Source organism: Hippoglossus stenolepis, chromosome 19 (genome assembly GCF_022539355.2).
Source record: "Hippoglossus stenolepis isolate QCI-W04-F060 chromosome 19, HSTE1.2, whole genome shotgun sequence".
Taxonomy (NCBI): domain Eukaryota; kingdom Metazoa; phylum Chordata; class Actinopteri; order Pleuronectiformes; family Pleuronectidae; genus Hippoglossus; species Hippoglossus stenolepis.
This window is the reverse complement of record NC_061501.1, coordinates 17,993,613-18,017,934: the sequence shown is the minus strand read 5'-3', so window position 1 is coordinate 18,017,934 and position 24,322 is coordinate 17,993,613. Positions and strand designations below refer to the sequence as shown.

General features: G+C 43.1%; 1 protein-coding gene across 1 annotated transcript in view; it reads left to right on the top strand.

Moving 5' to 3' along the window:
• Positions 1–24,322, top strand: part of LOC118098246 (cadherin-12) — an 87,074-nt gene that overhangs the window by 46,571 nt on the left and 16,181 nt on the right. The window contains exons 4-7 of the mRNA XM_035141865.2: positions 3,712–3,831; positions 5,729–5,896; positions 8,803–8,990; positions 21,501–21,754. Of these exons, the coding sequence (XP_034997756.1) occupies positions 3,712–3,831; positions 5,729–5,896; positions 8,803–8,990; positions 21,501–21,754 (730 nt within the window). The remainder of the gene's footprint in view (positions 1–3,711; positions 3,832–5,728; positions 5,897–8,802; positions 8,991–21,500; positions 21,755–24,322) is intronic.

Here is a 24,322-nt window from a genome sequence, read left to right as displayed (position 1 = left end):
AGGGTTAAACCAACAAACATTCAACATTTTCAGGGAACACATTATTCTCGGTGTGCCCAGCGTATATCTCACAGCTCTCTCTTTATACACTCCCCTTGTTTCCTGCCTCCCCCCTCCCTACCTCCACCCCTCCAGGGAGGACTGATCAAGCTAATTCGCTGAGAGAACGGTTCCTCTTGATCTGAATGGCAATGAAGCCCTCAAAACGCCACAATCAGCAGTCTCTGGAGTCCGTGTAGAGAGCAGGAGCGACACAGCCCAGCCCCACTGAACCCTGGATACCAGGCACCTCTGTGAAACTGTTATCGAATCACACACACAGAACCTTTTAGGTTTATCAAAAACACATCCGGCGTGGCCACATCGCCCACGGATGATCAATTACATGATTGGCCAACGAATAATTAGTTTTGATTCGGCTAATCACTTGTAATTTTCCAAGTGAAATTACTTCAAATTGTCCTCTTGCTGTGGATTAAGATACCTCATCTTTTATTTTGTGTTTAATTTCATGCTGGGCAGTTTACAAAATGAATCTTAGATCTCCTCTTTAGTTTCCATGAATGGGAACATTTTATTATCTCTGAAACTTTAAAGAGGCACTCTTGTAATTTTATTTGTCACTTTCACAAAGATGTGGGGGGGGCAGATTATTAATGAAATGGTAAGACGTCATGGCTTTTAGTGCAGAGTATGAATCATGCACCTCAAACTCTGGATCCTGTATATCCCATGATGCAACTGGATATAATAAACATGTATAAATATTCACCAATCCACACAAACATCATTCACCTGATTTTAAAGACTGCAGCACTTCTTGTGATGAGCAAAGATAACTTCACATTTCGATCCCTTTTCATAATTGGGGATCAAGTTAATTACGCATGATTAATAAAGGCAATTAGTCGTGTAAATCGTTCCATCCAAATTATGACTCATTATTTTTTAATTGGAGGCCAAATTTTAACGTACAATATATATTTTTTTAAATTATACCTCCTAAACAAATAGCGATGAAAGAATATTCCCAGATGTAATTTCTACATTAGAGAAAATGTCATCAAGATCTTTGTGTTGATATCAAATCAGTTAAAATGCAGGAAATTGTCTGTGCTCTCGAGTGCACGTATATACCGCCAGGCAAATGAAGAGTTTCTGATTAGAAAACTTAACTGATGAAGCCGTGGGTTGAGAAATAACCTTCCCTGTCACACATTACAGTTGTTACCACAAAAAGCACCGATAATTGCTGTGGAATTATGCAGAGCAACACCCCCCTGTTAGAAGTAGTTTTTTTTGTTTCGGATTCAATTGTGGGTTTTAAACATCCCCTCGCAGAGTGTGTGAGAGTTAACCTTTACTTCCTGTGCAAAAAAAAAAAACAACACTGCAGGAGAGATGCAACCCAACCAAGGTCTCTAATGCTATTTTATACCAGCAGGACCCAGTGTTATCAATGGGTTCATTAACTGTTGTTGTCTTTTGCTGGAATGTCTCAGTGGATGTGTTTTTTTTATGTGTGCGGCGCAAAACAAATACTAAACGGAGAGAGATGCCGAACATAAATATGCATTAATGGTCGGTAATGAAGACTAATCTATGGCCAAACATTATAAACTGGCTAATGGCAATAATCCAGAGGCTCCTTTCGAGTTGTTAGCAATGAGCTTATCCCTGATTCATTTAGAGAAGTGACAAATAAAAAAAATACTTAAGAGAGATTCCAGAAAACGACAGTGTAATTACCACAGGCTGTCTGCGGCTTCATGAATTTGTTGATTTCACTCCTTGTCCACAGTTTTGCATTTTCATTTTATTTTTAGTACCTCCGCAGAGGTCAGATCCTGCACTTTTGCAATTCTTCTATCTTTACATTTGAATTTAAGACGTGCTTTATACTTCGAATGTAGCCGATTAATGTGCGTGCATGAGGTTAATTTGTCTCCCCTGGATTGCTCTGTGATATTACAATAAAATGCCAAATGCTGTATTGTAAAGAATATTTAATGAAGCCAGATAGACAATCTATATTTAGTAGAAAACTCCTCTGTGCATTCATCTCCTGTGTTTACCAGCAGTGACCTCTGCAGCTGCATCTCTTCCAGGCCTTACTCACCCAACTGAATTTCCATAATTATGCAAATAGATTTTATTTGACTTGTTTATAGTGTCGCACCCTAAGAAAGGCTGTTACCTTTTGTCGCCGGGGAAAGCGTTTGGCGTCAGCCGTGCAGAAAGGCTTTTAAACTTTCACTACATCTGCGCTCTTATGTGGATTTTCTCTCCTTTGGTGAACTCAGAGCGTGTTAATGTGCCATCTCATCTATTGTATACTGAACTGCGAGGATTGAGACACTAATCTCTGTCACCTAATGTTTTAATGCCATTGTTACCATCTGCTCAGACGGCAAAGCCTTTTAAATGTAAGCAAGTTATTTACTGGCGACTAAGAGCTTAGCGGGATTTTAAAAATGACGACGCCATCCGGCAATTTTACAAAAAAAAACTCACAGTGACACAGGGCTGCCTGTCTGAGTCACCAATTCATTTAAACTGTCAGGGATTTTACAGCCACTGGATATTTGTGATTGGATATAAATGCAATGACGAACTAAAATGGCACAGTGGAGCACAAACCTCCAGCAAGGCCCAACAGGCCCTTTAAATTCTGCACGAAATCCATCAGGTTTATTTGGACATAAATGAACTGTTGATTCCCGACTGAATCCACATCTCAGCCACACGTCGGTGTTAGTTACAGGTTTCTAGATACATTTCTAACCAGATTCAACTCCACTGGATCCAGATTTCTATTAGGATGCACATCAAATTGCTCTCATAGATTTCAGTCCCCTAAATATGCCTGATATGAATTTGCTTCGAGAGGCTTGAGTCATTTTGCTGCGGCATGAGGTTCGGTCCTGACCCCCGGCACTTCGCTGCATGTGTTCCCCCAACTCTCTTTCCACACTTCATGCATACCTGCCTGTCAATAAAGATGAGATACTTCGAAAAACACAAAAGACCCATGAATTATTCCCTGGGAAATCAATGAAATGATTTACAGATCCGGGCCCAACATCTATTGGTTCTTTCTCCACTCATGTCCCCTCCTTCCACCAAGTTTTGTGGAAATCCGTTCTGTATTGTCCTGTTAACAAACAGAAAAAACACAAACAAAACAACGGCGGAGGTAATAAGCAGCGTGTTAATGGAATGATGTTTTCAACACCAGCTAGTTAAAGGAGATGAGCCAAACCTGCTGCAAGTAATTATTCTGTCCCCGTTAGTGGAAGACTGCCATCTCAACACTATTCTTTATTTTCTTAATGGTAGCGTTGTTTAATGAATGGTTGCAGAGCATTCTTACTCTTGTTTATTTATTTATTTCCTCTAAATAAATAGCCTCTTAGTAATGCTACAAATGTGCAAATAACAAAGAAACACACACACACACACACACACACGACAGGAACATTAAACAACTCCTCGACACATCCTGTCTCCTCCGCACTCCTCCTCTTTGCACTCCGTCAGGGACTTTGACTGCTCAGCATCAGCCGCACCTTTCTCGGTCGTGATTCAATGATCATTAGTGTCAGCGGAGATCATTCGGCAAACTGATGAACTTCAAAGAGTTTGGATTTCAATCTCACGAGGAAGCCAATTAAGTCCAAGTCAATAAGTCCTCCCACTCTCATCCCACAGGGACGTATGTGACACAAGTGACAGCCACAGACGCAGACGACCCCACGTACGGAAACAGTGCGAGGGTGGTGTACAGCATCCTCCACGGCCAGCCGTACTTCTCTGTCGACCCGAAAACAGGTAAACTACTTCTTCCTGTTGTCTGTTCATGTGACAAAATGGTGATTTAGCCGGTAAAGTTCACAAACATGTTTCCATTTCGTTTAAAAATATGCGACTCGGACGCGACGGAAAAATATGTTCTTCAGTTTTATGTGCACCTGCCGACAGCGACGAGGAAATCTCCCTGTGAAATAAGGTTATCTGGGCCATTAGTCTGGAGAGATATGAATGATTGAGTGTCTTCTAAACAGTGAGTGTAATATAATGTGGACTAGCAGAACCATACATCAGGACAATAAAACAGGCTCATGAATTGACCCCTGGGACACAAAAGGACACATGCTCTCAAGAAAAGACAGTGAATTATTTATTTGACAGCTATTAAATAAAGGGTCACTTGTAACAGGGAAATGAAGCAGCACTGATATCGAGCATACACCATTATCAGTGGGATGAATGTACACTATTATACACTTTATGAAAGAAAGATAGATAGTAAAATGAATAACAATCAATCAATATAATCATTATAATTTGTTTCCGGTATAGTGGCCGAGCTCAGTCGCTGCAGTTTGCTGCAGAGATACTGAGGAGTCGGTGTTTTTATAGAGTCAGTCGGGAAACCTTAGCGTAAAATGAAATCACAGAAAGACAGTAATAGTTATAATAATTTGAAATAATTATTAAAGAAAATATATCTGGGGATATTTTGGCTTCAGTTCAGGATAGTGCTCGGACGGATTCAGATAGAAAAATCTCCGGTGGAGACGCGTCGTCCGTCTTCATGTTTTACAGTTTACTATGCAAACAGACAAAGTGGATGCTGAGACATTAACAGTGTCGGCGTTAGTTTTCACTTTATTTATACCTGCACTCTGCTGGATGGTGTCATAGGATAAAACTGACAGTAAAAAGGTTGTGGAGTGGCAGCGAGAGGGGGCGTAGCAGACGACGGCTCTAAAATCTGAAATACCTTCACAGCACCGGTGTTTGCCGGCAGTTGGCTGCTGTTGACTTGCTATCTGGGACAGTTCAAAGCGTATGAAAATAGGTTCATACGTATCACACGGGCAGATCCTGTGGAATCTGTCGCTGATTATGCCACTAACAGAGCACATCCTGTGACTGCATTTCAAACTGATGCTAGGGGGGGAGAAAAAAAAAAATCAAACTGTTACAGCAAATGTTTGCCCTGCTGGGCCTGCATCCATTTCCAAACACATGTCAACAAACAGTGGGAGGAAAGAGGTGAGTTGGAGGGAGGGAGGGAGGGAGGGAGGGGGACGGCGGGAACAGCATACCTAAATCACAGCGCGTGTCATGGTAATTATCTCCGCCAGTGACAGACACCCCTTCTCCTCCCCAAAAATATTTGACTGCCATTTAAAAAATAACCACAGTCTGTCATTCTGGAATCGCACATGTCGGGAGTCTGTGGATCAAACGGGACATCCTCACGTTTTCGTCCTATTAAATGGAATAAGTGGCGGAGGAAGAAGCGCAGACCCACCTATGCCGCCCGCTTCCTTTTAGCCGGCCAACCTCCCACTGACCTAGCCATTAATTTGCAGTACAAACGCTCTGTGATCTCAGGGTTTCTGATCCTCAAGTGAATCATTATATGGCTTCAGCAGAGTTCCCTATTGAATGTCAAGTGTCTCCGGTTTGTGAAATGACCTCTACTTCAGCCTCGGTCAGAGGCACACGTTTCTCACCGAGGAGCGAACTCCTTTGGTGGAAATATATCGCGCACGTTGAAGTAAATTGTGCATGTGGCGTCGAGCGTATATCAGGGGATTTTTATAGGTGCTGCTTCTTTTTTCACGTTTGGCTTTTCATCTCGCTCACTCTCCTCCTTCCTGTATCTCTGCCTCTTTTGTCATCTGTGTTTCTCATCAATCTTGCCGCACACCAGGGGTTATAAGGACAGCCTTGCCCAACATGGACAGAGAGGTGAAGGAACAGTACCAGGTATTAATCCAGGCCAAGGACATGGGGGGCCAGCTGGGGGGGCTGGCCGGTACCACCACCGTCAACATCACCCTCAGCGACGTCAACGATAACCCGCCCCGGTTCTCGAAAAGTAAGTACATGTTTAAATATTACGACTGTTTGACAGCATCAACTTTAATTTTTTGGGGAAAACAGAAATAAATCTGATGACCTTACAGGTTAGCTTGACACATTTTATGATAACGAGATAAACAGTGTGCAATTACAGCAGGGCGGGGGGGTCTGCATCATTTCTACTCTTTGTAATTGGTTTTCATTATTTGTCATTATGCTTCATCGTAAGCAAAGGTCTGTTTATTTAGCGTGATTGCATCTGCAGCTACTACTCCGGGCAAATGAGTCAGGATTGGTGTTATTTCACTCTCGGGGCTTCTGTCTATATTTAGATCAGGTCTGAGTGTGATGCTGCTGCACCGGGGATTGAGTCAGTGTATTTAAACACTGTATTTTATCCCGTATTTTATATAAGCTGCTAAAGCAGATTATTTTGATTGTAGTGTTCACTGCAGGTCACGTAAAAAAAAGCCGAGCTGGAATCACAGCGATAAACTCATTGATCTGTGAAAGGCCTTTCTTACACATATTCAAAAAGCAGAAATATTAAACTCTGGGGCAAAATGTCTTCTATTGAAAAGCAGCAGGAAAAGCAGAAAAACAGCTCTGCACCAACTGCAGGTATTGTGAGGTGACACCGGGTGGTTTCCTCTGAATGTAAATTCAGGGCGTCAGGTGGTCAGGCTCCTTTTGGCCGTGTGTAAAAGATGATATTTCCATAATGCTGTCACAGCACAGAGGTCTGGGCCAAGTGTGCTGGCTCCTCTGCCCTGTCCCAAAGCCTCTCTTTGTCCTCTCCTCTGTCTGCAGACCCCCCACCGATGTTTCCGTTTACATATTTCGTAGTTGCAGGAAGCCACCACACATCTCTCTTTTCCTCCCTCGTTGTTATAGATTATGCATTTGAGAACAGTCAATCTCTTAAACCTCCGTGATGGCACCAGAGGGGGTTGCAGCTGCCTGCAGAGGTCATGAGTAATGGTGGTGTATTGTGCCTTAATCTGCCTCTGCCTGATTATCCTCGAAGCTTGTTTACCTACTGACTGACTGACTGATGCCACCGAGGCAGCTGCTTGTTAACTTTTCCACTTTGGCACCGGAGCTGCTGAAAAGAAAAGTTGCAAGGACACGAACCTTAAAGGACTTTTTAAAAATTAATGCATGTCCTTGAATGTACTTGATTATTTATTGAAATTATAGCACCCAAATTCATCCATATGCCTCGGCTCCCCCTCTCTAAATCCCAGGATCAACACGGAGGAAAAGCCTAAGATCCACAGAAAAATGGTCGAATGGCAAATGAGGAGCGCAATTACATAAACAGTACATGACAGGGGGCGCCCCGGCTCGAGCAGCAGGTCGCTGGTCCCACCATCCTCTCTCTCTCACCCCATCTCCTGTTTCTCTTTCACCATCCAATAGGGCAATAGAAATATCCCAGAGAATGGAGCATGACAGCGATACCAGTCTCTTGCGGTGAAGCACGACCTTGTGTATAGTGTTGAGTTTAAACAACCTTTAATACAACATTTACCAAATATGTAAAGGTCTTTCCACAGTCAAACTTTTCATCCATCACGTTTTCGGAACAGGTTTGATTTGCTGCGTTTTGTCGCTTGTTGTTTATTCTATTCAGGATCGACTGGATCACATATATTAGTTTCCTCCTTTTTAATGTGCTGGTAGCGAATCAGACTGGGCCTCTGACGTCCTGGAATAGACTCGGATGATTTTGCGACTCCTTAATCAGAAGAAGAACTTCTACTTGTTCCTGACAGCTTCTCAGGATCGGATGAAACGCATGTTTACTATTTCTTTGTGAGAGCGAGAGGACAAACAGAATCATCCTCACGGCTCAACTCCATATTATCTCCTACTGCAAATTTTAGAAATAAAACAACATGCGTCAAACTCAGTGTTACTATGTGTGACATTTTTTATTGGATGAAGGATTAAGACAATTTGGACAAAGACCGTAAAAGGGACATTTTGGTTTTGATTCAGTGTCTATAGCTTAGTCCTCGGCTGAGAAACAGAGAAATATCCTCTCTCGTTCTTTCTTCAGTCGTCTATTCCCAAATGTCTGACACTCTGGATTTTTGTCATCATTTTCTTTATTAATCCTTCTCCAACTCGACACACAAACTCAACTTTGTGTGTCAAGAAGAGAAAAGATTAATAGAGACTAGCTCATTCCTTTCTCCAGGACCCTCTTTAAAGACTCTCTAACACTCTCTCATTTAATCATAACAGATTCTCAAGTCAATGCGGTGTGATCTCTGACATCGCACCACTTAAACTAAAGTTGAAAAGTAAAGTCTCACTGGTTCGCTTTGTCGAGTCTTGTCCAAAAGCATTTGGAGTCCTGACGGTAAAGTCATATGCTGCTGCTGCCCACAGCCGCTCTATGAATCCATCGAGCTGCCAGATGTTGTGATGTCTCTGGCAGAGGCAGACGTCATTGTTTGAACAGCTGGCCATCGCAGGGAGGGAAGAAGATTAAACGCTGTCCATTGTCAGGTGTAAGTGATAATCAAGCAATCCAGTGTGTGTTGGTTTGCAGATTTCCCCCCCCCCCTAAGTCCTCAGCAGTGATTTCTGTTATCGGGGATATCGGAGCCCCGTGGGCCCCGTGTGCTTGTTGATGTTACAGGTTGAACCAGCCAATTATAAGGAGCTGAGCAGCCTTGATGTCCAGACACATAAAAATTGAATAATGTCGTGCCTATAGCTACAGGCCTGGCTTCAGACAGAGAGCGTATCCGCTGCTGGCCCGTGGGTGGATAAGACTTCCTCTGGTGGGAGAGAGAGACTACATAAAAGACAGAGGATGTGAGGAGCTCTGTGTTTCCCTGCGATGTCTAGAGATGACAATGAAAGACTCGAAGTCCGGTCTGATGTTTTGTTGTGTAACGTTCACAGGTTTCTTTCACCTGAGAGTTCCCGAGTCGTCCGCGCTGGGGTCGGCTGTGGGAAGAATCAAGGCCCACGACCTGGACATCGGGAGGAACGCCGAGGTGGAGTACACCATCGTGCCAGGCGATGGAGGCGCCATGTTCGACATCACCACCAACAGCCACAACCAGGAGGGGATCATCATTCTCAAAAAGGTACGGAGTCTGAAATACAGAGTAGTCAGCAAGTTGTTAATTAAAGCCGGAAAAAAAATCTATAATATGATCAATTTCATGTCGAGCTCACAATAATTCATCTGTTCAACGTTTCCATTTCTACTTTTTCACAAAATGTCCATTCCTTCCTCTTTTTTCCTCCCATTTGATGTTAAGCTGCTGTCAATGAAGACCGAAGCTTCCTGTTGACTTTTCACTTTAAAAGCCCACCCGTATATGGGGAGGATGGAAGGCTTTTAATGTGAAAAAGTTGCTGTAAGTGTGACACATGGTATCAAATGGTTAAAAAGATGGTTTTCGGTTATAGAAGAAAAACCTAAATCCCATCAGATCTTGATATTCTCATTTCAATTAAATTATATTCATATCGCGCAAATCATAATATACATTATCTCAAGGTACTTTACATAGCGAGGTCGAGACTTCCTACCAGCACGTTATCAAATCTGACAATACGACAAATTTAATTAAAAATATAATAAGGCGTATCACAGAATAATCCCTGAGAACAAAAGGAAAATGAAGAATAATTACTGCTGGTGACAGAAGAAAAAGTTTTGCAACAATAGGCACACACACACACACACACACACACACACACACATATATATATAACTTTACATGCATACACAGCCTACCTCAGCAACTTGGAGGAGGCTGGTGTTCTGCACCTGGGGGGGTTGTGGGTGTTGCTGCACTCCTGCCCCCCCTTCATCCCACAGGTATGTCATCCTATGTGTTATATTTACACCTAGAAACTGCACAGTGTTACTCCTGCACTGGTGCCACTGGGGCCCCGTGGAGAAGTACCTTTGCTGTGTATTTTAGTAACAGGAAACGTTGTACAATTTACATATAGATAGTAAGAATTATATATATAGCTAAATAAATTAGAATAACTGTGCAGAAAGTGTCTCAGCAGGAAACTTGGATTGGAGGACTGAGCGTATGATCCCTCAGTTGTGTGATGTTGCGCTCTAACTATTTGTCTCCTTGGCCGAACGTACCTTAAAGCACAGTTCTGAGCAAAGGCATTACTCTCTGTGAGCGACGGTGCTATATGAAGCATTCACTCAGCGTCTCAGGGCTCATTTACCGTGCCACATGTTCCTTTTTGCGGGCGTGGATTAATACATCCAGTGCGGAGTGACCCACAGCAAGAGGTCCTGGTCTGCGGTTGTACTTTCTTTGAAGCACGGAGCAAAAAAAAAGTGTCTCATTTAATACCAACTTTTCACCATACACAGCATCTGTGGAGCCACGATATCACTTCACAAAGTGGCAAGTGGCACGAAGGCATCGTTGATATCAGGGAGAAATTTATTACGGCTCGGTTAATCCCCTTGAGATCTTTCATCTCATTTTCAAGGGGGGGGGGGGACCCGCGACGGCTAGAGGTGAAGAAAAAGGACGTTACAGCCACGGACTAAAATTAGACGGCGGAATAGAGCGGTCCAGTCACTGCAGCGAGTGCTAATCTACTAAATAGCTCGGCTATAATACGATTTTTTATGAAATCAATTATTAACTTTAGCCTATATATTAAAAAATTATAAAGCTCTGTTCCAAAAATTCAGTTCATTAAATAATATCGTGACCTTAATGTCCTCAGGACCTTGGGGATGAATTAACGACTGAGAGATATTTCATTTCATCTCAAATAGTGGAGGTTTTATCTAAATAATGCCAATAATAACTGCACCACTTCTGATAAGAGGACATTGAAGCTTCAAAACCGCTCCACAGTCGTCTTTTATACAGAATTCATGATTTATTGGTTTATTTAATGAGAAATATCCCCATTAAAAGGTATTCCTTCAGTTGTGTACATTACCGGCTCTGTTGTGACACACAGCTAAAGACTTGAAGCTCCATCGTGGCCACAGACACACTAAATAGAAACAATATCATTGTTCTACCCACGAGCTCGACTGTGCAGAGCAGGAGTGGGATATTATGTCTCTTTAGACACACAACGCTTTCAGCTCAATGACAGTGGGTGGCTAATGTGCATTTATGAGTGCTGCATGGGCAGAGAATGAAAGAGTCTCTGTGTGTTCTCGTCAAGGTTTCAGGAGGTTTTATTCTCTTAAAAAACTCACACCTACTTTCTACAGCGGCGGAATAAAAGAGCATCGATTATTATTTGTATTTATAAAAAATCATCCTCACACCGGCTTCTTGTTTTCTCGTTTAGTGGAATTAATCTGAATGCCAGACTGGATCTTGGCTGTGTCTGGAATGAGCCGAGCTGTATAAAACCAAACGACCCAAGTGCACCTGAACGGTTCCTCGTGTCCTCGGCTCTCACACACACATGCAAGCGAAACATGCGGAAATCGAACCTTTCAGTCTGCCTTTGTGCCACGTTCTCAGACGGACGACCTCACACAAGCCCTCGCACATTGATTCCTTCATTCTCTACAGTGCACTTCCCTTTGGCAGGATGCTGTAGACCCCCGTGGTGAGTTTAAATGCCATTTGTTGTCAGTGCTATTTAGGTTCAATGGAGGAAGAATAAAAAGAAGTGCAGAGCAATGTTGCGTTTGCATAACGCAACAATCGCAGAATGTCAGTATGACGAAGGAGAAAAAAATATACACGTCAGGATGTGAAGCTGTTTGGTGAGTGATACTCCATAAAGCATGGATTTACTTTCCTGGAGAGAGTTCTGCTTATTTTCACAAAATACCGTTTGAGATTTAGGTACAAATTATATCTTGAGATTGTGTCATCGTTTCTAACAAAAGGAACTGATGGTAAATATTAATGTTCGCTCTAACAAAATGATTGCTGCTGTCAGGGTAAAGCAGAGTGAGTCGTTCCTAAAGTGACACAATAACTATAACTCATATCTCTTTTTGATTTGTTTAATCATGCAGCACTAGTGTTGCTCTCGTACAGAAACAGGCCGTGCACTGTATTTGAGTGCAGACAACAGCTATCAATTTTATTCACCACCAAACTTCTAAATTTTGAGGCTGTTCACACAAAGTCCCTTGTGGAAGTAAAAAAAAAAATTGTTTTTCTCATTAAATCTGACCTTTTCCATACAAATTAAAAAAATAATTTCAAGGATTGGCTTATATATCTGTTTTTGTTACTTGTGTCATTTTCAGACAGACACCATAATTTCACATGATTGCAAAAGTAATGTGCTACAGGAAAAATATGCAACCACCTCCGTGTGGTTTTGTGCCTTTCAGGCTTTTTCTGATGCAAGTGCCTCAAATGTGTTTTTCCTTTTTTGTGTTGGGTTGAGGGAGAATGCAAATCACTGTTTGTTTTTCTGATCTATCAGACTAAGGTACTCGTTAACTGGTACATTTTTAGAACATGCCCCAGCACACGAGCGCACAAAAGGTGTGTGATTCTTTGATCCCCCCCAAAAAATATGCAGCTGAGTGGGTAATTGATTCCCAGCTCAGCGTCAGACCTCCCTCAGTTCTCTCCTACAAACACCTCTGTGTGTAAATCACGCGTGTGTGAGCATGTATACACCGCACGTCCTGAATTTATGAATGGTGCTTATAGTCATCGCCATATATCACGGTATAGCGACCTTCTCATTTGGCACTAATGGAATAACAGAATGAGACAGAAAGCAATTATGATGTAAATGAATACAGTTATTTGTTCGTGTCATGTATACCCTGGACGGATGGCCAGGATGCATCTTTCCTCTAATTGTTTTTACTTCCAGTGTTTGATGCGCTGCCATAACGACAATGAGGCAGTGTGATATATCCCCCCACAGTGGGACACGGCTGCACAAAGCCATTGTTAGTGAGGGACATTGTAAGCCACTTTAACTGACCAAGCCCCCCCCTGCGGTGTGACTTACCAAACAACATGTGATCCTACACATGTGAGCTCGGGATATTGGCAGGACACGGACGGCTGTAAGAGAACGAGAGGAGAGAAAGAACGGGCCGTGCCTGGGAAAGGTGCGTGGAGTCGGTAGCTGGAGATGAGTTGTTCACTGTGTTCCCAGAATACTGACCCGCCCACAGACTTGTCTTATTTCAGATTGGTAGAATATCCCCAGAGACAGGTGTGCAAATGTGTGCAGACAATCTTTCTCTCTACCGCTCTCCCCCTCTCTTTCTCTCTTTCTCTGCGTCTGTTTCTGTCTCTTCTGACTTGCCTCCCTCACACACACACACATATGTTGATAGAAAAAAAACAACACACACTCACAGGAGGAAAGAGACGAAAAGCCACATTGTACACAGAGCAGAATTTGGCAGACCCCAAATTAGAGACTCAGGAAGGTTGGTTATGATAAGAGGATCAGGCTGAGTAATGGGTTCAAAGGATGATCATCTGTTTCCCAGTCTGCCGACACAGAAGGGGAGAAAAGAGAGGCACAGAGGCAAGGAGGGTGTTTGCACATCCCATCTGCAAAACACAAGATTATTCGAGACAATAGGTAAATCCACCGATGAATTCCCCGGGAAAATGGTGCAGACAAAAGTGCACACACAGAGCGACATACTGTACATGAAAGAGCACGTGGAAGCACACGGCTGGATTCAAACGCCGCCATACATGCGGTGCAGGGCGAGCGAGAGAACCCCCACACCTTGAGGGGGCCCGGAACGATAACCTTGGGTTGTGTTAAAGGAAATTGTTTGTCGTATTAAATGCTGTTTGTCCCTTTGCATGTTTATTTACCTCCTCTGGGGGAGAGTCAAAGATGGAAGATATGCGTAATTGAAATTTGCTCCTCCTGAGTCTGAATGAGGAGCATTGTTTGATGACAGCACGTATGGCATAACGCTGCCTGGCTCACATTCAGGGAATCCCATTTTAAAACATGACTATCTCTCACTCCCTCACTTCACAATGCACCCGGTGCCCACAGTGCATTAAATAAAGAGCATTTGCTGCAGACCTCTGGCTCTGCCTCCAAAACCGTTGGCCCACAGTGTCACAGGCATTCAAAACACAATGTAGAGACGTGTGAGTGACTTGTATTCTACAAACTGACACATACATATCTACATCTGTATATTTACTTTGAAGGGAAAAGTTATATTTGCTTGACTACTAATTGAAAGACAAAGTACTTTATTCATACAGCACATTTCAACAACAAGGCAATTGCTTTTACACAACATCTATAAGGCAGAATGTAAAAGCAACAAACAACAAAACAAAAGAACATTTCGATGCAAAATAAATAGTTACGTAGGAAAAAAGAAGTAAAGAGTAAAGCAGCTGCAATGCAATTAAAGAAATTAGAATTTGATTCACACTTAAAATGGTCGAAGAGAAGGCGTCAAATTGTAAAAAAGTGTCATGAGGTTATTTCCAGCTTTGTTGCTAAGGCGTTACAGTACCACTGTGATCACAGCGGTTGCTATGGAGTCGCACACTCGATGTTGATTGGAGGATGTAGCTGACTCTAGCTCTGCACATGCACTTGAACACAATGGTCTTTACACCTGAACATATGTTCTACGGGTGTAAAAGCACATAAGACGCACTGAGATCTCAAGTACATGCTGTGTTCATATTGAACAAATGTGTACATGCTGTTAAGTTGTCAATCCACATACAAAAATATGAGTTTATACATTATACTGGATGTAAATGTGGTTAAAAATCATATTTGGATAAAATGAGACGCACAACAGAAAGGACTTTAGGTCCATAAATACTATAATCAATTTATCAAGGTTCACAAAGTGGTTGCTAAGGTATTATGTTGGTTGTTGAGGTGTTACCACCATTTATGTTTTAGAAACTGTGTAATTCAATAAATTAATGTTTCAAGGGCTCAGAACAGATTTAATGAGCAAATCTAATAACACAAAAACATATTCTGTATATTAAATAGCTGACTCATGATCAGGTCGATGTTTTTCGAGGTACATAACTGGTTTACCACTGGAAACTGATATTAAAAGGAGGTAACAGGCTAAAAAAAAGTATCCAGTGATTCATCCATCTTGCATAAGGTGACATTTCTTCCACTTTCCAGGAGCAGCACAGCAGGTGATTAATGCCACGGTGCTGTGTGACATTTAAGAAAAGAGCTCGTCAACCAACAGAGTGACAAACTGATAAACATTTGCATGGAAAATATATGCAACTAATTGTCTGGATTGCCTCAGACTCCCCCCCCCCCCTCCTCCCTCAAAGTCACAGCCATTGCCAGTATTGAGGCAAGAAAGCTTTTCATCCTTCCTGCCATCAATTAAGGACTTAATTTCACTAAAACCAGACAGTGACTGCAGTTTAATTTCTCTATCAGAAATGTCATTACTGGGCTGTTTGAACAGTAAATCATTTCAGAGAATGGAGGCTGTTACGGGCTTTTCAGTCCTGATGAGATACTACCAGGAAGTAAAAAGAAAAAAAAAAAGAAGTAATGGCCAAATGACAAAAGTAATGAAGGGACCGCGAACTTGACTGAAGGCCAGAAAACGGAGGCATGTTGGCTGAATACTAAAGAACACAAAGGGCTGTTGTCTTTATACATGAGCCATTTTTGAGATATCCAAACGTCCTTACCTTGAGAAAGTCTCTGAAACTCGTATGTAATCTCCATATTGCCACGGGGTAATTGCAGGATATTACATCTTAAAACTGATAGCCCTTCTATCTCAGAGCTCATCCAGCGGCATGATAGCGACTCTCGAGTCTCGCTCACAGACGGGAGTTGAAACTAATCTATTGATTATAGAGCTGAATGTTCCAGTGGGAGGTGAAATTAGTTATTTTAGGCCTCGGTGTGAAAGGAGTCAAACGAAGGAGGAAAGACAGGAACAATACCTCGGAACAGCAGGAGCTCCAGGTGCCCGGCGCAGATGAATAACACCTCACAAGCAACCGAGCGGGGAGCAGCGGGTGCATGTGTGGGAGAGGGAGTGCAAAGAGTACAGAAAGAGAGAGAGTGACAAAGAGGAGGCCGAGGTGGTGCTTGGAGCCGATGAAGTGACTTCCCCCTGGTGGCCTGAGGAGGCGAGGGTGTAATAGATTAAACCAGTGTCTCGGGGCTCATCCCTCGGTGAACTCTGTCCTATTAGGAGTGGCAGTGTGAGTCTTTCACAGTCGCTCCACGCCGCTGCAGTGCGGACAGGGCTGCTGGCGAGGCCCCTCCGATGGCATTCCACTGTTGTGAGCACTGGCGTGATGGAGATGCTCCGAGGCAGCCAAGGACACAAACCGATGTGACTGATGGCGGCACAATAAAGTGAGCGTCTCGTCTGCACAGTGTTAGGACCCCCCCCGGTATTAAGAGGGACATCAAATGACTCTCCGGGGCATGTAAGCTTTTCTCTTCTCGTGATAAGCTCATTGTGCTCTGTGGTCAGTTCGCCTGCCAAAGGCATTTATCCCCCTTCTGCATGGCGGAGGCTCAAACTGTCAGTCAATGACTCCAGTGACCTTATAAAGAAGTCCTTCATTCACAACACTGATATTAGTCCGGACTCACACCACTGAGTTATAATTGCCTATCTCGGAATCTCAGAGAAATTCTCTCACTGTGGCAGCTTTGCATTCCAGAAATAATGAGTTGAGCTTATCGGGGCATTGTTAGGACTATTAGAGCTTTACTGCAACCCAACAGGCAAATCTTCAGCTCTCCGATGATGGGTGCTGTCATGTGGGATCAAGAGGTTTTGCCCTCGTCGGGAATTAAGCGACCAGACACGTCCAAAAGCTTCTGCTCGGAGAAATAGGTTGGGCTTAGGCGGCTGCAATTAGAAATGTGCGATATATTCCAGGCATGTTTCTGCTGAGCTTTGATTTGCTCTCAGGGGATAAATGGTGTGAGGGGGTGTTAATGATTCATAAGTTGTATTGTAAATATATAATACTGTGGTTAAATGGATTTAAGGCCGCCCTGCGCATCACAGATTAAACAACATTCGCAGTGTTTTTCACCCCCCGTTTTAATCACCAGCCTCTTCAGGTAATACCTGCGTTCAGCACAAACAGACGGAATCAGCCTGCTAACGACTTGCTGTGCTGCGATAATGACTCTCGGGGGGGGGGGAAGTCGAGATTGGCCCATGGGTGTTGGTAGAAGACCGTTCCCCATGTCAGTGGTTTGAAGAGAATATCGAACTCTACGCTATTGTACTACTCAAGTGAACACAAACACACTGGGAACTTATTAAATATGCATATCAGCCTGCTCCCCCCACCCCCCATCCCCCAAAATAACCACCAGGCTGAAGAAAAAAAACAAACAGATGCAACAAACACTTTATACTGAGAGGAGAGACGGCAGTGACGTGGGGGACTAGTTTCAAGTGAGACACACATTCCGTGGATTGGCTCTTATTATATCTCACTATAAATCATCGACAAGCTCCTCCCTTGTTCTACAGCCACGCGCGGACGTGGCCACGCCTGGACGTGTGAAGTGTAAAACTGTACCTGCGAGACTGCGATGCATTGATTAGTCCCCCTGTCCTAAATTAACAAATTCCCTTGGAATATAACAGGTTCAATTGGCAGGAAAAAAGAAAAAAAAGTTCCTTCATTCAGTATCACTTGCCAGTGCAATGAAGGTGCACATTTACATATCAAAGGGCGCTGCACCATGTCTAGAATTTCAAGTGCGTTCTGTTGTGATGTTGAAGAGCAGCAGCACTGACATGAGAGGAACTCGGTCTGTCCTCCTTACAAATTCTACAGTTGATACACTTCCCTGTTGTGTCCACGGCAACCTATAAAATGTGCATCACAACCGAAGCCGTAATGAGACACTTCAAACGCGTGCAATTGAACATGCACATGTGTCTGCGACGCGTTTAAGGATAACATATGTGTGCATATACGGGGGGGGGGGGAGTTACGCTCAGCGCTGGTTCTGTGTAACTAGGCCACCTTCAGTGACGGGGGAGAAAAACGAGAAATGTTCCATGCAGTCTGAGAATGAATGACCGTTTCTCCCTTCCAGGAAATTTCCCCTATGGCCCCCAGATCGGATTTGATCCTCAAGTCAAGTGTTGACACATTAGCACGTCTTCTCATTAACTGGGAGTTTCTCATTACCCCCTCCTGGCCTCATTTCATTCCTATTTAACAACACATATCCCGGACACACTTGGGCCGTCCTGCATCTCAGACATATTGAAAAGGCAGCCAGGCAATCCACAGCTCTGTTTTTTGTTTTTTTTGCATCCCCAAAACGGAGTATGTGAATTAATCTGAGGGATTTGCAGGACGTTTAATCATGTGGTGGTCCACGCAGCGTTCCACCGGTGTCAGGGCGGCCGCTCCCTCCTCCATCTGCTGGGAAAATGAGCTCCAATTTGTTCCTGCGATGTCATCTCTTTTCTCTGCTGTAAATTAATGATCACCTGTTTAACACATCCTTTCAGTCCTGATGAAATACTGTAGCCTGAACAAGACTGGATAAATAAATCAAAGGAGCTAAGTAAATATTATAATGAGCGGCCGTGTAGTGATGAATTAATGTAGGAATTCACCTGACAAAGGTCTGGAGACCCTCAAAATGTGGACGATCATTTCACACAGATGCTTGTCCGGCCCTCTGGTGGCCACTTTGGAGGAGCTCAAGAAAGAATCGTCTGTCCTGGGTTTGCTGACGGTGTTGAACCAACACTGAGAAGTCAACATACATTATGCTCTTCATGGTTTTTGTGATGTTTTCTTGTGTGGAATTAAAATTAAAAACAAATCCTGGATCCGCACCAAAGTTCTTCCTTAGGTCATGCTCCACCCCGGCTGAGTAGTTTTTATGTAATACTGCAAACAAACAAACAAACAAACAAACGCAGACAACGACATCATCTCCTCTTGGAGGCAATTACATACCCACCAATTAAATTAATTATCTTAAGATAACCAGCGTGTTTAAGAAAATTGACCCATTTGCAGCTTTTTCCAATCCACAGTTCACTTGAATCAAAGTTTCTCTGTTTTACGAGCTAGCTCTTGTCGTAGCCATGTAAGCTAGTTTCCATAAACAGAATTTAGTCTGTTTTATGTCGAACTAAGTTGAATAACAACCTGAATCACCAGATTGTTGTTTGCAGTGGAAACGGCTCGTTGTGTAGTTGGTTTCCATCTGGACGTCTTGACTCAATTTTGACCACATCTGTTATTTTATTTTAATTAACATTTATGTCATAGCAAATTAGGTAAAACGAGATGATACCTTTTGCTTCGTGGGCCTGTGATCAATTATTTTAAATAAGTCAGCTGTGTGAAAGCTAAAAATCTTTTCAAACTTATTAATTTTAATGTTGCCGAATCTGCCTGCACCTCAACATTATTTATCAAGCCCAATTATTTCAAATAAAGGCATTTGCTTTTCTCACACATAATTATTTGTCAGCTGGAACTCCAGCACTCCTGCTTTTCTTGCTGAGGGGCACTTATGTCAAAGCTGTGTTGTGCTGTGTGTGGAAACAGCGGCACCCTCCTCAAGCCTTCAGATAGCTGAGGACTACATGGAAATTAGACAGTTATAGAGGGTGAGAGTTTGGGCCTTGTTCCTAATTGTGGTGATGCAGCATGTTGAGATGGAGAGCAGGGCTTCGCCTCATCCCCGGTGAGACTCATAGCTAATGAAGCTTGGTGTACACCTCCTGCTGTCCGCCTCCCCGCCATCGCCTTCCCTCCTCCTTCTCCACCTGTGCGTGTGTTCCAGCTGAGCCATGCACGGCTGTCTATACGTACTAATCTGAGCATGGTGTGATGCAGCCTGCAGCACAAGCGGGCCTGCTATCAGGACATTTATTTACCTTACTCGCTTTCCACAGTGGTTTTGAAAACTCCAAATCGCGAGAATGTCCTTGATTGATGCCTTTGTTGGAGTCTCTAAAACTTTTGCGACACAAAATATATTGGATTTCTTTTGATGCCGAGTTCCAGCACTTCACAGGAAGCAGCAGGGAGTTCGGAAAAACCTGAAATAATGACTGCCGTGCGTTTTTCAGCCACTTTGTAGGTGTCGCTTGGCGGGAAGAGTTTAGGTTTTTAATGTAGGGATCATCAATTTGAATGGCACCGAGAAAGAAGTCAGTATCTGTACCGGAGCCTCGGTCTTCTCTCAGTGTTGTCACTTCTTGGGAGACATTGAAAGGGACAGAGTGTGTTTCCTGTTGAAGGATCTTATATCTGTGCTTGGCCAGTTGCATCTGGCGCACTGTAATCAAACCAATCACGGTGGTTGATGGTCAGTGATTGGTTTCAGATTGGCTTGCCTTCACACAGCACTCCTTTTTTCCTTTTTTCTTTTAACGGACACCTGCTGCTGCGGAGAGACTGTGAAACCATGGCGATGGATGAGAGACAGAGGGCTCGAGAAGCATCTGCTATCCCCGTGAAATCATGACTGCACCGTCTCTGATCATTTCTAGTAGTTGGACTCTAATTATACCGCTAATTCATGTGCATTTAATTTGAACAGATGATTGGTCGTATTTATCTTGCAGCACAAAAAAATGCCTTTTCTCTCTCTCTCATCTCACATTCGCCGTCTCTTTTTGCACGAGCTCATTTCACAGCGCCGTCACCAGCTGTTTTCACTTTGTGTCTTTTGGAACAACATGCCAGGGAGGCTCGAGTCCTGGGGCAGAAAGATAGCATTGCTGCCGTAGTGCTAACATGTTAGTCAATTTGAAATACACCGAAAGGAATGTCTCTCGTGTGACTCCGGGCCAGTGGAGCATGACCGACTGCGAGCTTGCCAAGTGCGGTTGGTCACACATGAGAGGGCAGGAGACGGGCAGCAGCACGAGCACAGGTGTCACTGCTGTCGGATGTTTATACCTCAGCGCTAGACACGCCGAGGATGCCAATGCCTCCCCTTGCTTTTTGACTAATTGACCCTGAGCTGATATGTCAGGCGCTTGGAGGGGTAGAACGTACGCACCCCGCCCCCCCCCCGAGCTGTTGTCTGAAGAACTCTTGTACGGAGGTGAAGTTCTGCTGAACCACGTAAGCACCGGCTTGACTTTCTCACTGTGTCGGGGTTACAACATTAACCTGGTCAGGACCTACCGGGAGTCTCTCATGCAACAGGCACCGCTCAGCTGTTCACTTCCGTTTACACAACAGTAATCACCGGTGATGTCACATCTCAGGTTGTTCTCCCACGTGTCTGCTCCTCCTCTTTGTTTCTGCTCTTCACTCAGCTGAGAACAATGTGATTTGAAAGCCTTTTTGTGCAAGAACGTAAACATTGGAAATCACCCAAATCCTGGAATTCGTCGGATACGCCGAGGCTGACACCTGATCGCAGTTACTCATCCCTGCAAATGCTAGAATAACAAAAGTGAACCCAGGGCAAACTGCTGTCAACACCGATGCTCTTATTCAGTTACAGTGTTTCCTCAAGAGCTCTTCGCTGGTACGGCATGAGCACTTCAGAGGAAGTGAATTACGGCGGGAGTGCTGACACGTTCTAGGCTGTGACACAATTATGATTTCGAGGAATAAACTGTCGGCGTGAAACAAACTTTAACTGTACTCCTGTCTGTTGTTTCTCTGCAGCCCCTGGACTATGAAAGCAAGAAGGCGTACACCTTTAAAGTAGATGCCACCAATGCTCATCTGGATCCGCGATTCCAGAGCTTTGGGGCCTTCAAAGACACAGCAACCGTGAAGATTAACGTTTTGGATGTGGATGAGCCCCCGGTGTTCAATAAGCCTTCATATGTGATGGATGTGCATGAGGACACACCCGCAGGCACCATCATTGGAGCGGTGACGGCACAGGATTTAGATGCCAGCAGCAGTCCAGTCAGGTAAAGTTAAACTCTCCTCTCTGAAATAATCACTGCACACACACACACACACACACACACACACACACACACACACACACACACACACACACCTGTTCTAAAAGCATTCAGTCAGGTTTTCTGCGTCTTATACATGAGAAGAATAATCATAAATCTTTTTTGTTGAATGTGAAATTGCCTAGGTTACGTTGGTTTTATTAAACCACAGGAGCAAAGGTTTGATTTTTTAACATGAAGTTTATATTCAGCAGAAAACTAAATCTCCTTTCAAAGTTTAAAACAGTTAACATTTTTTTAAAAAGCTTGACGAGGAGCAGAAACACATCAAAATCATCTCTTTTGGCTGGAAAACATATTTCATTCATTTTCAATCTTCAAAGATTCATCTGCGGTTTCAGTGGAGTTTTTAAAGTCCGTTCTCATTATGAACTTTCACAGACGAGCCAAACATGAAAATCCCAGTAAAATCATTTAATTATTTTTGGTATATCTTCCACTAAAACTTTATACCAACTATCCCAACTGGGTTTTAAATGTCTGATTGTGTTGTGGGCTTGTTGCTGCTTAAATCCTGTCCAGTTCACAGGGATCAGCATAGAAATGAAAGAGACAAACTGCAGGTCTGTGTGATCCAAAGTTGGTCAAACCAAGTTTATTTAAGCAGGGGTTATGTAAATCATTTTCCTATAATCCACAGTGGCTAATAAAAACTTCTGGAAAATGAAGTAGGCCTGGAACTGAGTGCACATCTTCATCTCGAGGGGCTTTACCATTCAACCAAATCTCCCTCGTTACTCCCGCGAGGACAAAAGAGCTTAAGAGCAAAGCACTGCGATAATGAAACCAGTGATTGAAAGTTCGAGAACTCTAATCCATTCATCAACGTCTCCAGTCTCCATTCATCAATGTCATCGTGGCTTTAATCTGGAGAGTATTGCCAGTTTTACTCATCAGCTCGAGGACTAATCAATCTATGTAGAACATTTGACATTGTCATGTAGAATCCTGCTGGCGTCATGTCTTTGCAGGTCGGGAGCTGTTGGTGACGTCGCGCATCAGAGAATATTACCGACGTTATTAGTGGTCCTGTATTTGCATATCTGCACCTGATGTATTCACGCTGAAAATGAAAAATCTGCATGAGAGTGCAGATGTTATCTGGCTTCAGTTTGACAATGACTGATACAAACTGTATTAAACCTGCATTTCAAATTCATTCACACTGTAGTTTAGCTGCAGCTGATGTAACTTATGTTCACTTTCCATGTGACATGTTTTTTTTATTCACGTACCTTTTACTATTTCAGCCGATGTCCTTAAAACAGCAACTTTATAAAGTTTAAAAACTTCCAGTCACCTCTTAACCGCTCATGTTTATATGTATTTTTAATCAATTTCTGCATCCTATCTTAAATTTGACACATTCTTTTAATTATTTTAACAAATGGTTTGTTGTCTTGTATTTGGCTTCAGTCTTTGAAGCTTTTCTAAGATTTATTTTCTACATTGTGTTCTAATACACAGTCTTTTATTGGGATGATAATTATATATTCTTTAGTTCCTCTTCTTCTTTAGATTAGGAACTATACAGCTCTGTGCTCAGGGGCTGTGGTGTTGTCATAGTGTTGTCGATCTTGTCATAGTTCTGTTGTCCAGTTTTCTTGTTGTTGATTGAAATAGACTAAATTAAGAACAGGAAGTTGTTCCCATGCTTTTGTTTTTCCCAATGTCCTTAATTTTGCCCACCACAAACCTTTTTGGCTCATTGAAACCATATCGTTTCGTAGAGATACGATCTAAATAGAGCGTGACAGCTGATAAGAAGTGGAAGCAGCGGTATAGATTTGTAGCCACACAGAAGCAAAGGAGGTAAACGTTACGGGAAACACTCTTTCTCTACTTCTTAATTTTTATATTGCACATGAAATGCAGTGGTTCGCCTCACATCAAGAAGGTTCTCGGTTTGAATCCCGGCTTGGCTGGGGGGTCTTTGGGTGTTCTCTTGCTCCAGCTCCCCTGCCTTGATGTATAACACACATGTTTAACACACAGACTATCACACTGGGCTGCTCCCCCGGTCTGTAGTTGGTATTTATCCAGTGAGACATTCAAACATCATTACTTCACGTTATAGATCTGACACGCCTTGATCAACACCTGATTTATACTCAGGCCGAGTCATTTCCAATCTCTGTGTGTTACCATGCACGTTACATCACAAATACACACAAACACACACACACATGCATGCTATCCTGACATAAAACCTGAGATAACAATAGACTGTCTTTCCAAAAAGACGGAGGAAGTGCATTAAAAAATGAATGAGGAGCCTTTTGTTTTTAAAATCTATTAGCGGCTGTTGCTCGGGCAGATTGCTTTGTGCTAATGGTTCCTCGAAGATGCATTGCCGGAGAAGCAACGCAAATGGCAGAGATATACCTGTTGCACGCAGTTGTTTCATTATGAATATTTTATTCCAGAAGACAACAAAAGAATGGAAAAAGGCAGATATTTGTTCAACAAAAAGCTTATGCCCTCCACTCTGCGGATCCCCACTTTGTCTCC